We start from the raw sequence: 13,270 nt of genomic DNA on the forward strand, positions 1-13,270 counted from the left end.
GCTTCTGTAGACTGGATGCACATATTGTAGCCAGACAGCCAGCCCCCCCTCTCAGACCAGCATTGCGGAAGCCAAAACAGGGCACTTAACAAATTCCAGCACAGCCTTTGAAGCTGTGAAAAGCACAGGTGTGCTGCTACAATGTGCCTCTGGGAACATATACAACGATTAGGCTCACAGCAGGCAGAGGCGCTGTGACAGACATGGCTCTTAGCCCCTACTAAATAGCATGATGCACACACACCAACATCCTAGGTGGGAAAATATTTACCCTAATAAAAGGAATGTCTGGTAGTCGAAACTTATTGTTTCTCTCCCTTGCAAGTGTGAACTACTCTTGCGAGAGCTGGCGTCACCCAGACAGACCAGCCCCAATTTGGCATAAGAAAGGAGAAAGAGAATAAAGGAGTACAGAGGTATAAGTAGGGGACCTACAGCACCATGATTTTTGAGTGCTTTTCACTATCTATCTGCTGGTCAGATAAGTGACAGCCTCCCAAGGCTTCTGCAGCTAAGAGGGTCCCTAAGCCTTGTCCCTTATTCGTCTTTCCGCGGAATTGAGTGACCGATCCTGGCTTGGCACCGCTGGAATCGAGAGATGCAAGGAGGGTAAGAAGCACCCATACCTGATCTCCTATCTTTAGTGTACACATATTTTGAAATAGAGCTCTATACTTTGTTTTCTTTCTTTGGGATTGTAGCTTCAGTTTTGTAACTTGTTTGTGTGTGTAACATCTCTACATTTAAATAATAGGCACTAGCAATTTTGTAACCACATGATTAGAATCTAGTTTAATAAATTTTGGTAACCATTTGTGCATAAGCCTGACTTGTTTCTCTGGTTTACTGTGAAGCAGCCAACACAATTAAAGAACCTCAGCCATTTTGGCTATAAAGCCTGGCCATTAGGTGAGAGTACTAAGAGCCTAGCGTTGAGTTGTGCCGCCTCCACGGGGCAAACTCTTGGGGCACCTGTCAGTCAATCCTGACTGCCCGCTGCGAAGGAGCTCTGAGCTCTAGCAGTTAAAGTCACGGGTGGTTAGGAACTTGGGGCATCCGTCAGCCTAGCCCGGGCTGCCTGCCGCGAAGGGACAGTGCGTCCTAGCGGTTAAAGTCACGGATGGTATAAAACGGGCATAGCTGGCACCTCACCAAACATCCCTGGCCATCGGCTAACACATATACTCGGGGGGTGGCGGGGGGAGGTTTATTGGATTGGAAGAACCATTACACAAAGGACAGATACTGGTAACTACTCAGACAAAAAAAATACACCCTGAAGTAGGTCCAGAATTTTCTCATCTGAATCAAATACAGAACCCAACTTATGCAACATGGCTTCCTCTTACTAAAATGGACTTTCACCAAACAGAATGTAGAAGCAACACAAGTCTTTCCAGCTAGGCTTCAAGTGAGTTATGATAGACTCCTGCACTTGTATATTTTAAAAAGGGACAACACAAATTTTTTCCCCAGTACACAGTACCATGTGACTGCAGAGGGAAAGGCTGGAGGACTGGGGAATCCAGGCCTTCTTTTTTCTTTTTTAAAGAAAAATATTTTCACAACCATAACCAAAACTGCATATTTATATTTAGTGCACTTAACGGGAAACATTTACATTTTCTTCCTTTAAAAATATACCAAGCATACTGGTACAGTGTTCAACTTGTGACATTTGAAATAGGTTGGGAGAAGTGAAGACCTTGGGCCCAATTCTATCCCTCTTACGATGAGTACTACCTTGTTTTCAATTAGGCTAATTGCAGAGTGAGCATCTACTCAACATGAGCAAGGATGGCAGAACTGTACCCTTTATAAACTGCAGCCTTTATAAGGAGATATAGGAAGTATACACCTGGGGCTTTTTAAATTTTTATACACACACACTTAACGCAGTCAAGTACATACAATAAGCAAAAGATCTGATCTTCGGAAGTATATTTATAAGTCATCCCTGGCAGGGATGGCTCAACTGTATCCAGAGAGGGGTTATACTCCAGAGACAGTAAAGTTATTCTAACCCAACCTTCAACTTGGTGGCAGTTTTATAACAAGAGGGCTGTCAAGAACCCCAAGATACCCCTTCACCACCTCAATTAAACATACTATTCTGAGATATTAACCGTGAAAGTTTATAGAAAATTGAAACTAAGGTGACTTTAAAGGCAATACTGAGTCTAAGGAGGAAAAGATCTGAGTTGCGTATAGCTGGACTTAGAGGGAAAAAAAAGTTATTTTCACAGATCACCACATATATCCCTATGGCATCAAGCCAGAATATTAACAGATTTATTATTTGATGTAAACAAACAATTAAGTTCCACCCTGTAATAAGAAAAGATATGAAGAATTCTGAAAAAGGATCTCTACACAGTGGATCTTTTAAAATCAACTAATTTTTTTTTCACATGACAACTTCACTGTAGGCCAAATCCTGAGGTTCTGCTTACTCAGCTTGGTAGGATTTGACCCTAAAAATACCCATTGACTTGTCTGTTGCACCGCTGCTATTATCCAGGAAACTTTCCTGCTTCAGGACTGAGTAAGAAACCTCAGGATTTGATCCTATATACAGAATATCACAACTTGCATACAGAAATTCAGTGATAATAGTCAAGGTTTCAGTCCTTCACTATAAACAGTTTCACTTTAATCTGGTTCCACCGTATGAATACTTTTTGTAAGTACACTGCACGAAGTAAATGTCAAATAGACCCAAGGTCTGTTGCACTGTCTACCCCCACACCCAGGCAGAGGATATAACCAGACAATGCCTGGGAAAATACAGCTGCAATGGGCTTCAGACAAATAAAAATGTCACCTACTATGAAAGAACTTGTGGCAATTAGTTTGCAAGATGTAGCTATACCGGTTGATTTTAAGGGTCTGTTTTTATTAACTTACTACAAAAATTAAAAAGAAAAAATATTTTCCAAATTAAATGGACCCTTTTGGATGGCATCTTATGCACGCCTGTGATATGTAACATGTACACATTGTGGATACTTCTCTATTAACTGATCACAAAGCAATCCATCTAGACACTTACATCAGTATTTCGACCTTTCTCTGTATTTATATCTGTATCTTACTCACCTGTCTTTCAGCACTTAGCTAGACATCTGTACCATCTGCCACGTGTGGTTAAAACTTTCTTGCCTTGAATTCCCCTAACCAGAAGAACTGCATCGTTATGCTGGTGACAGAACCAAGATTTGGCTGGTGGTTTATTTTATTTCCACCTGACTCTTTGAGGTTATGTACCTGCCTGCGTGTCCCCTCACAGAAATAAAATGGGTGGGAAATCAGCGGCGGGTGCCAGCGGCTCCATCAGCCCCCCACAGCTCATCTGCGTGAATTCTCACGGTGCCTATTTCCGGCCTCCCCGTCACCACGGTGCCTCGGCTCCCGCAGAAGCAAACCTGAGCTCTCCGCAGCGCCTGGGGCCAGGCTGGACTCGGAGGGCAGCAGCAGCAGCAGCAGCGGGGTTTGCTCCCGCCCGGCTGTGCCAGGGGGGTGGCAGGAGGAGACGTCCCGCGGGCGCGCAGTACCTCGTTATGGTGCAGGTGGTGCTGTCCCGGCGGCGCTGCCCCCGGCTTCCCCGCGGCTCCCAGCGTCTGCAGCAGGTGGGTGAGCTGGGCGGCCGAGAGGCTGCGGTTCTCCCCGAACAGGCTCAGCACGTCCTCCGCGAAGCCGCCCACGGGGCCGCCCGGCTGCGGGGCCCGCGCACCCGCGGCCAGCGGGCTGAAGGCCGCGGCCGCTGCCAGCGCCAGGGCCGCCACCGCCCCCCGGGGCATCTCGGCCCCGCCTGGCGCTCCCCCTGCGAGCGCGGAGAGCTGCTCGCCGACACCCTCGCGGCGCCCCCTCCGCCGCGACTCGGTCCCCGGCGGGAGGCGGGCAGGGGCCGGCTGCGGCCGCGGGGTGGAAAGCGAGGTGCTGCAGCCCCGCAGCTCCTCAGCGCGCCTGACAAGAGAGCACAAGAGACGGGGAGATGAGTCAGCGCGGAGCGAGCGCGCAGCCCGGGGCGGCCTGCGCGGAGCATCCCCTCTTCCTCCCCTCCCCCCCCGCCCCCGGCCACTGCCCCACCGGGCATCCCCCAACCCCGGACTGTGCCTCTCGCCCAAAGGAGCCAGACTCGGGCGAGGCGCCGCTGCAAACCCCGCGGGAGCGCGCGGCGTCCTGGAAGCCGCTTCCCCCCAAAACGCTCTGAGGAGGAATATTTTTAGCCGCCTTCAAAAACTCGCTCCCCACCACCACCACCACCACTCCCCTCCGCCTTGCATTCCGTCTGTCACACACACTGTGTGGCCCCCCACAGTCACTCATCCCGCCGCCCTCACCGGCTCTCTCTGCCTCCTTTACAGCCCTGCCTCTGCCCAGATAAAGGCTCCAGGAGGGGCACGTGTTGCAATTCCACCGCCCCGCTCGCGTTCCTCCTCTGGCCCTGGCACTGGCCCAGGGGTGAAAGACCCGTGGTGCAGCCCAACAGCTTTGGCCTCTTGTCTCCCCCAGCCAGAGAGCCGCCTACGTGAGCTGGGTTAGAGAATAACTCCTGTTCTTTCCGTAGCCGCCCCCACAGACTACCTAGCAACGTGTGGCTGTCTGCTCAGGTATCCCAGCAGAATTCCTTTGGGCGCTGTCCGCTGGCTCCCCTGACGCCTTCGAGCAGCAGTGGGCGCTGTCCGGGGTTCTCTGCTCGGTGTCCCCGTCTGGTTCCCTTCGTTTGACACTTTGACTGCACTCCTGTCCCTGTTATTTCATTCGTTGTCCCCTGTACTCATTTGGCTTCCAGGTCCTGTGGATTCCTCCTCTTAGGCTGGGCAGGGATCCTTTAGCAGTGTGGGTCCCAATAGGATCACTCTCTTGTAGCCATCTGGCCTGACCCTGTCACAATGGATTTTGACACATGTTGAATATGGGGACCACAGCTATTAAAAATAGTTTTAAAAGGAATTAAGGTAGGGTAAGTGTGAGATGCTCTCAAGGAAATGGCAAGTTATGGGACACTTCTTAACTGTATTCTAATGCCTCTATAATTCTTTTCCACTAACAATAACAACTCAACATGTTCTCTGCCTCTGGCATGCAAGAAAATATACTCCATACAAATATTAATCTCTCTCCGAGTGTAACGCAAAGCCTGAATTGTGACCCCCCTACTTCCATAGCACATAATTAACACACCACGCACTTAACTAGTGCATGTCAACATTGAATATCTGCTAATCTTGCTGTGGTTGTAATGCTTTTGTCACCTGTTGGCAGATTTGAAGGTTGAGAGGCTTTAGTGAAAAGGTAGCAGTCTTCAATCAAAGGGAACAATGGAAAATGTCACCACCTTTGCTGGAGGCAGCCTCTTGGTCACATGCAAGACTTTAGGGACATGGCAGCCATCCTGCCTGAGTTTGCTTCAGTTTGGAAACACCATACTTACTAGATGCAACCAATCCTATTTCACCACCTGCTCAATTTAAGGGTATGTCTACACTGGAGCTGGAGGTGCAGGTTCCTGCTCAAGCATGGGCATGTCTACCTGAGCTGGAAATTACATCTCCATCTCCAGTGTAGCTCAAGTATCCTCAAGTAGCATTTCCAATATGCACGTATTAAACTCTCCAGTGTGTGGTGTACTGTTTATTTCTTTGTCTAGAGACTGTTTCATCCAGAGAACAAGAACACCTATTGTAGTGAACAATCTGCTCTGCCTAGAGGATCCTGTTAGGTTGTCTAGGATAAGTTTTCATTCTATGAGTCATGGTCTGTCTTCACCCTTCAGTACAGAAATGACCTTTTTATAATAAAGTTGTTTTGTTGACTTTAAATCTATGCGAGAAGGGTTCGCTCTGTTTCTGCTTCATAAGACAATGTGTTTTCTCCACAAGCGTGAGAGGAGATCAAAAACAGAAGGGATCTCAAAGTCCTCCTTTAGGAGAACAGCAGTCTAAGGTTTGGGGTACTAGGTCTATATTAAAACCACTGGAGGGAATTTCTATAAAGTGTGAAAAGATCCTTCACCTTTCCATCATCCTCATTCCCACTTCTATTGGCTTGGCTTTAGAAAGTCACTGATTACAAGGCCTAATGCAGGCTCATACGTGTTAATGCAAACTTATGGAGCCATACCTGTTATTTACTTTAGTGAGCCAACAAATCCTTTTCTACTTTCTTTCCTTCATTACTTGAGGTGAAAGGTAGTGTATAGCCCTATGTGGGATGACACCGACCTTTCATTTTTAACATAACTGAAGTCAGAGGAAGTAAAAGCAACACATTGAATGTTCTGAATGTTCGGTGTGCATCCGATGAAGTGAGCTGTAGCTCACGAAAGCTTATGCTCAAATAAATTGGTTAGTCTCTAAGGTGCCACAAGTACTCCTTTTCTTTTTGCGAATACAGACTAACACGGCTGTTACTCTGAAACTAGTACTGACTTTGTCACTTCATGACCCCGATTAACTTTGAATTGTGATCATCACAATTCAAAGATAAAAAAGGCTGACAGGATTCTTTTAACCATAAAATGTAAGCTATGAGACTGTTCAGCTGGGCCAATTTAAAAGGTGAACTTAATAGATTGCAATTTGAGTTCCATATTATTTAATACGTCAAGGGGCTAAGAGAATGTCATGGTTGACAATGAAATGTGTACTCTGTCTGTACTGAAGTATAATGAATATCTTTATTGTAAAGAGAGAAAGTGATTCATAACAAAATTTCAAAGAACTATATAATGCACTAAATTGGTCTTTCACGAAGCCTCCGGTTCTAAAGCAAATAACTGAAGAAAATAGGACTTTCAGCTGAGATAGTGTGCAAATAGTATATATCTATTAATTCCTTTAAATTTGTTCTAATACCTAATGTTAGCAGCACGGCTGAGAGATAGAAAACAGTTATGAGAAGTTTAGATTTTGATTTGTCAAACATTGCATTAGGTTCAATACAAATCACATGCAACTTGAATACAAATGCCAATCAGTGCTTATCAGTGTATGAGATTGAAATTCGTACAGCATGAGAGGCTAATGATGTTATTTCATACAAAATGAACACTGGCTGAACTGTACTAGTTAACAGGGAAAGAAAAATCATCACATAGTAGGATCAAAAATTTTAATGTTAGAACCTGGAAAACTATTAGTCTTTCAACTGTGAAGGTCACACTGAAAAAACTAGTCTAATTCATTTTGTTTCAATAACAAAGAGCATTATACCCTGGGGAATGTATCTATTGGCCCAATTCAGACCTGGTGTAAGAGGATGCAACTCCATTGACATGTGTAGACTTCCTCCCACTTCTTCCAGCTCTAATTATGAGCCACTAATTTATACAATTGCTGTTATTTATTTGTAAAATGCTGACAGTTCTGCAGGTTCTGTACAAGATATTAAAAAAAAAAAAAACAGCAACCATGTGGCTGAACCTTAGCCTGGGTTGGGAAATAACTGATTTATTGGCTAGGTTTGTTAGGGAGGGAGAAATGGAGCTAGTTCTCCCATCCGAGACCATAAAACTCCCTCCCCTTAACTCCTCAGAGGTGTGTCTCTTTCCCGCACGATGGACCGTGTCATTTTCTAATTCGGGTTGAAGTTGGAGATAAAAGAGGAAACACCACAGCTGATAAAGCCAATGGAATGTGGAGGGATGACTGTGCAGGGCATGAATTCTGTGCAAGTGCTCTGTACACAGGGTGCCAGCTGCATTGCATTAGCCCTAAGGAAAAATCCTTCCCTTCTGATATGTTGTTATTAATATCTATCAGCGCTTTGCAGCTGGTTTTTAATTCCAGGGAATTCCTTGCCTTTCAATTACGCTTGCTTTAAGCTGTAATTTATTTATTAATGGAGCTGTGAAGTTTATGACAAAAACCAGTATTATTGTAAGCATGCTATCCCCACAATATAGCAAAGGGCTAGATTGCATCACAACCACTCAACCCATAATAAAAGGGGTATGATTGTTATGCCACCACAGGAGCACCCCAAGGAAAAGTATGACTCAAGAGAACCCATAGGGAACCCAGGGAACCACAACTCCTTCTTTGATTCCCCCCCTTACTCCAGAGTAGTGGTTCTCAAACAGGGATACATGTGCTCCTGGGGGTACACAGAGGTCTCCCAGGGGGTATATCAACTCATCTACATATTTGGCTACTTTTACAACAGGCTACATAAAAAGCACTAGAAAAGTCAGTACAAACTAAAATGTCATACAGACGCTGACTTGTTTATACTGCTCTATATATACACTGAAATGTAAATACAATATTATTTTCCTGTTGATTTATTTTATAATTATATGGTAAAAATGAGAAGGTAAGCATTTTTTCAGAAATAGTGTGCTGTGACACTTTTGTGTTTTTAGGTGTCATTTTATAAGCAAGTAGTTTTTAAGTGAGGTGAAATTTGGGAGTATGCAAGACAAATCAGACTCCTGAAAGGGGTACAGTAGTCTGGAAAGGTTGAAAGCCACTGCTTCAGAGGATAATAATTTGCTACTTGGCTCTGCTAAGAGAAATTACTACACCTCCTCTTCCTCCTCCCCACTCCATACTGACTCAGCTCTGCTGCCTGGCATGTTGTGGGTTCTGAGCTAAGACTCCATTCCCTGTTCCACCCTCTGTCCACTCCCCACATACCTGTCTTGAGGTCTGAAGAGGCGGGAGGAGGGAAGGAAGCCATTTCCCAGCAGATTTTTCTTAAGTAGCACAGAACTGTCAGTTAGGGTTTGTCTGCTTATGGAGTTACCGGAGAATAATTCCATGTGTGGACACTCTTATTTTGGAATAAAAGTGTTTTGTTCCTATTTAGCTTAACCCATGTGGCATCCCCCTTGTTCAAGCAGGAGAGAGTCATTCAATGTTAATAGCATTTGAGTCTGCTGACATAGCTTTCCAGATATAGTGTCTCCACTACAAAGTACAAGTCAAGTTCCTGCCACAGAATGGGTGATGGGTGATGCAACCACAACGACGGTTGCGGTTACAAATAGTGCTCACAAAACTAAATGGAATCCATAATTGGACACACATATATTCCCCCAAACTGTCACATTCATTATTTAGATCAGAAGTGTTTTTAAAAAATAAAAAACTCGTAAGGATATAAACTCTCATGCTTCAGGACAACCACCAACCCCTATGTGCCTCGGGTTAGGAAGAAATTTCTCCTATAAGTAAGTTATTCTATCATTGTGCAGTATGCGGTTTCTTGCACATTCCTGTTCATCATTTGGTATTGAGCCCAATCAGAGGCAGGATACGGGTCTAGATGGTTCACTGGTCTGATTTGGTATGACTATTCCTATGTGGCAATAAAACCTGTGTATCCTCAAGATGTAGGTATTAAAGGGGAACATCAACACCAACAGGTGTAAATCATCACAGCTCCCTGGAATTATGTCGCTTTAGCTGAACTGATGATCTGGCCCTGGCTACATGTTTGGCCCAAAGCTTCCTGAGGCTTGAAACCAACGTTTTACATTATGAGGGCCTTGTAGCCTGGATAACAAAACTGTGTTGGAAATGTAGTCAAAGACACTTATTCACAAATAAAACTTCTTAGTATAAATTCTATAAAAACAATTTCAATTCCACAAAACACCGTGAAGCAAAGAAACTGCCAGTGATGTCACTGACAAGCAGAAAAATACACAGTGAACTATATTTATACAAATTCTACTCTACCCTGCCACTCCTGTGACTAGATGTCCCTTTCCCATTCCTCCCTGCAGTCTACACTGAAGTGAAAGGTGTAGGTGACAGAGAGCTGGCCACACTGGCTTTTTGCAACACAAAGTTTCTACTTGGCTCCCACTTTCTTTAGGGTACTTTCCATCTGCTAAGCACGGCTGAGGCAGGAAACAGGAGGCAGAACTGGGGCCTACGATGCTTTCTGCCTCAATGTATCCATCTGTAAGATGGGTGAAGTAATGTCTAGTTAGGTGCTGCAGGTGCTCTGGAATTTAAGATTTGCAAATGCTTTCAGATGAGTGGATGAACGGTGCTAGATAACTACAGATTATTAGTACATTTTTGTCAAAACCATACATTGATTTAGACATAGACACTCCCAAAGTTGTGCTGTCTTTGTTTGTTTGTTTTAAATTTCAGAATTGTTTACTTTCAAGTCCCCCACTTTCTCAGCAACTGTATGTAAATGATAATAAAAAACAGTATAATTAAATAAACAAACTCTTATTTGCATTAGAGATTCAGCCCATATTTGCGTAATACTGTGGAGTTCAAGGAATTCCTGGGCAATTCCAGTGGGAATTATTTTCTGTTACCAATCCTCTACAGAATGAAAATCCTCCTCTGCTTGGGGGATAGCCAAAGTATTTTTCCTCATGGAGTGATACATTCTTACACTTTTGGTTAAAAGAGCTTCTAAACTGAATGTTATATGAAAAGAACATCAACAAGCTAGAAAGTAGTATTAAGTAAGATCAAATAGGTCAGATATGTTTAGAACTATTTGTAGAACTGAATGGTTAATTAAGATTGGGTGTGTGTGTATGTATATATAAGTGTGTGTGTGTGTATATAATCTTAATATATGCCAAATGTAGTGTTTGTTCCTTAGATAACCAATCAGGGAAGCAGTTTCTGTTCCAATCAAGTCTGGCAACAAATCTCACCAAATCTTGTTGGGCCATTGAGGTGAAAGAACAACATACAACATTACTCTATTGTATTCCATGATCTGATTCAGCACTTTCTTGAGTTATTTTCACCTGTACAATGTAAGGGCACATCCGGCAAGGTAATGGAAAATCATGCCTGTAACCAGCAATTCAGTTCTTCATAGAGCACCAAATCCAGACTTGGTGTGAGTGGGTGCATCTTACTGGCACCCACGTACATCAAAGGTGGATTGGCTTGTAGTGTTTTTTATTATTCATTAGATATCTCAAATTCAGGTTAGTATAAATGAAATAAAGAATCTGATTGAACAAAAATTGTTTTACATTCTATAGTTTGGTTGATAAGATGCATATATCCCTCACACCAATATTTTTTCCAGGATACTTCATTCAAGATAATTTATTCTTAAATGATATGTGAAAAAGTATTTAGGTGGTAGTTGGTGTAAATTACTTTCCTCTTAAAAACGATATCCTGTAGTTAATCACTCAAGAATAAAGCAATCCACATAAATGCAGTTGGATATTTCAGGGGAAATATGGCTATTGGTATGTAAAAATACTGGGCACACATCTATTGCATCTTCCCGTAATTTTTATTTTCCAAATTGATCTACTCAGTTGTTACTACTCGACTTCCCACACATTTTAAACACGGTCATGATTGTTCTAGATTCCACTGCCTGATAATCATACCATTCAAAGAGATAAACAGTAGAACAGCCCAGATCATGTGCTGGTGTAAATTGACTTCAATTCAGTGTTGCCAAATCTTGAATCTTGCGTTATTTGGTGATTTTCTTAAATCCCTGGCTCTTGGAGAATGTAATTAGGTGACAATATCAAGTTTTATTTTTATATTTTTAAAGTAAGTTTGAAGCCTTCATAGTTGCCTAGAAAATCTGGAAAACATGACCCAAGTGTACTCTACAGACTCAAAAAAGCAGAAGGCAAATAAAAAGAATCCATAATTCATTGGTTTTTTTAAACCTCAAGATTTTTAAGACAAGCTCATGATTTTGGGGGCCTGACTCTTGATTTTTGAATGTTTGGAGTTGGCAATGTTGCTGCAGAGCTAATTTATCCCATCTGAAGATAACAGTTAGGAGGAAAGTTATAGAAATATAAATTGATTGATGTTCTAAGGTATGTTTTTTAGGAACAAGGAATTGCTCTATTTTAATGATCCTACATTCTTTATGTACACAAAGCTTTTAATAAAGACAATGGGGGTTCTGGATTTGCAAGAAAACAGAATCAAGCTCCAAATTTTTTAAGAATAAGTGGTTTCTTAGTGACTGTGAAGTGTGTAGAAAGGTATTACTGAGGTACAAGAAAGATTTAAAAACAGTAGAGAGCCATTCTGATGTCACACAGTGTTATGTTGGTATAACTGCTTTGAATTCAACACCTAATTTACTCTATAGTAAGTGAGATCAGAATCAAGCCCACTGTTTGTATATATATACTTTGCAGCTCAGGTAGAAAAATTAATATATGCTTGAAGAAATATTTTGTATTTTGGCTTCCTTTTCATGTCTGTCTGGGCAAAAGAATATATTTGGTATGAGATTGTCATTCTGTAACAAAGATTTTTACAGTTTGATGTATTGATATATTATGTACTTTTTCTTTAAAAAAGCAGCACATTACATGTTATGTTTCATCGGAACAGTTTACCATTTTGCTGTTCTTTATATATTTTTCTTGTCTTCTTTTTTAAACTTAATAAACAATTAAAAAGTTACACATCACAGATATTAATGAAGGATTCTGTGCTAGATCCTGCTCCTATGAGAGTCCCATTAAGTTCCAGGGGAGCAGGATTAAGCTTCTAAGGAATTGTATTCCACTTGTCCCCAGTATTTTCCCACTTTACCGATCAAACACAGAGGGTTTCATGTTGTGATGTCTTAGGCAAATAACATGCCAGCCTTAGAAAGGCTGCTTCCCCAATACTTCACTGTCACAATTTGCAGAATAGTATTGCTGTGGTAATTAATCATAATTTGTATCGTCACTGAGGTATTTTGTATTAGCTGTAATATCCCATCTGTAATTTGCTGTACTGAGAACAAGGAATCTTGGCTCATGGGAAAAAAGGTTATATTATGCAACAAGTTTCAGCCAGCCATAATGGTGTTACTGGTTCTACAACTCCCTTTTTACAAGTTAAGTAGTTCTTTCTCTGGGAAGGCGTAAACTTGTTTATCACAAGAGGCATATGCCATCCTTTATACAGTTTGCAGATACCTATCCAATATGTAAGGAAATATGTATTTAAAAGCAATGTCTCCTAGCCAAACAGAGGCTATCTCAGTACTAAAGCACCCAGGCCAAGCACATATTCACTTATGCTGTTTTCTGTATTTACTTGCAACTCTGCAATGTACATGCACTTTGCCATAAGGTGGATGTAAAAAAATTTTGACTTTTTTTCACAGCAATGAAATAGATGTCATTAAAAAGATGTATTTTAATAAAGGATAAGTGTTTACTTTCAAAACATTATCTGAATGGATTTCAACAGATGAAACATGGACAGGTCCTCAAAGCAGTATTTGTCAGGTCTTAGTAAAGATGTGATTGTGGGAGAGAGCATGACTGAATCATAGCTGCATA

General features: G+C 42.3%; 1 protein-coding gene across 2 annotated transcripts in view; it reads right to left on the reverse strand.

Annotated features, from left to right (window-relative positions):
• Positions 1–3,800, reverse strand: part of SLC39A8 (solute carrier family 39 member 8) — a 36,291-nt gene extending 32,491 nt beyond the window's left edge. For both annotated transcript variants that reach the window (XM_074950679.1, XM_074950678.1), the window contains exon 1: positions 3,555–3,800. In XM_074950679.1, the coding sequence (XP_074806780.1) occupies positions 3,555–3,800 (246 nt within the window). The remainder of the gene's footprint in view (positions 1–3,554) is intronic.
• Between the last annotated feature and the right edge of the window lie 9,470 nt (positions 3,801–13,270).

Source organism: Natator depressus, chromosome 4 (genome assembly GCF_965152275.1).
Source record: "Natator depressus isolate rNatDep1 chromosome 4, rNatDep2.hap1, whole genome shotgun sequence".
NCBI classification, from domain to species: Eukaryota; Metazoa; Chordata; order Testudines; family Cheloniidae; genus Natator; species Natator depressus.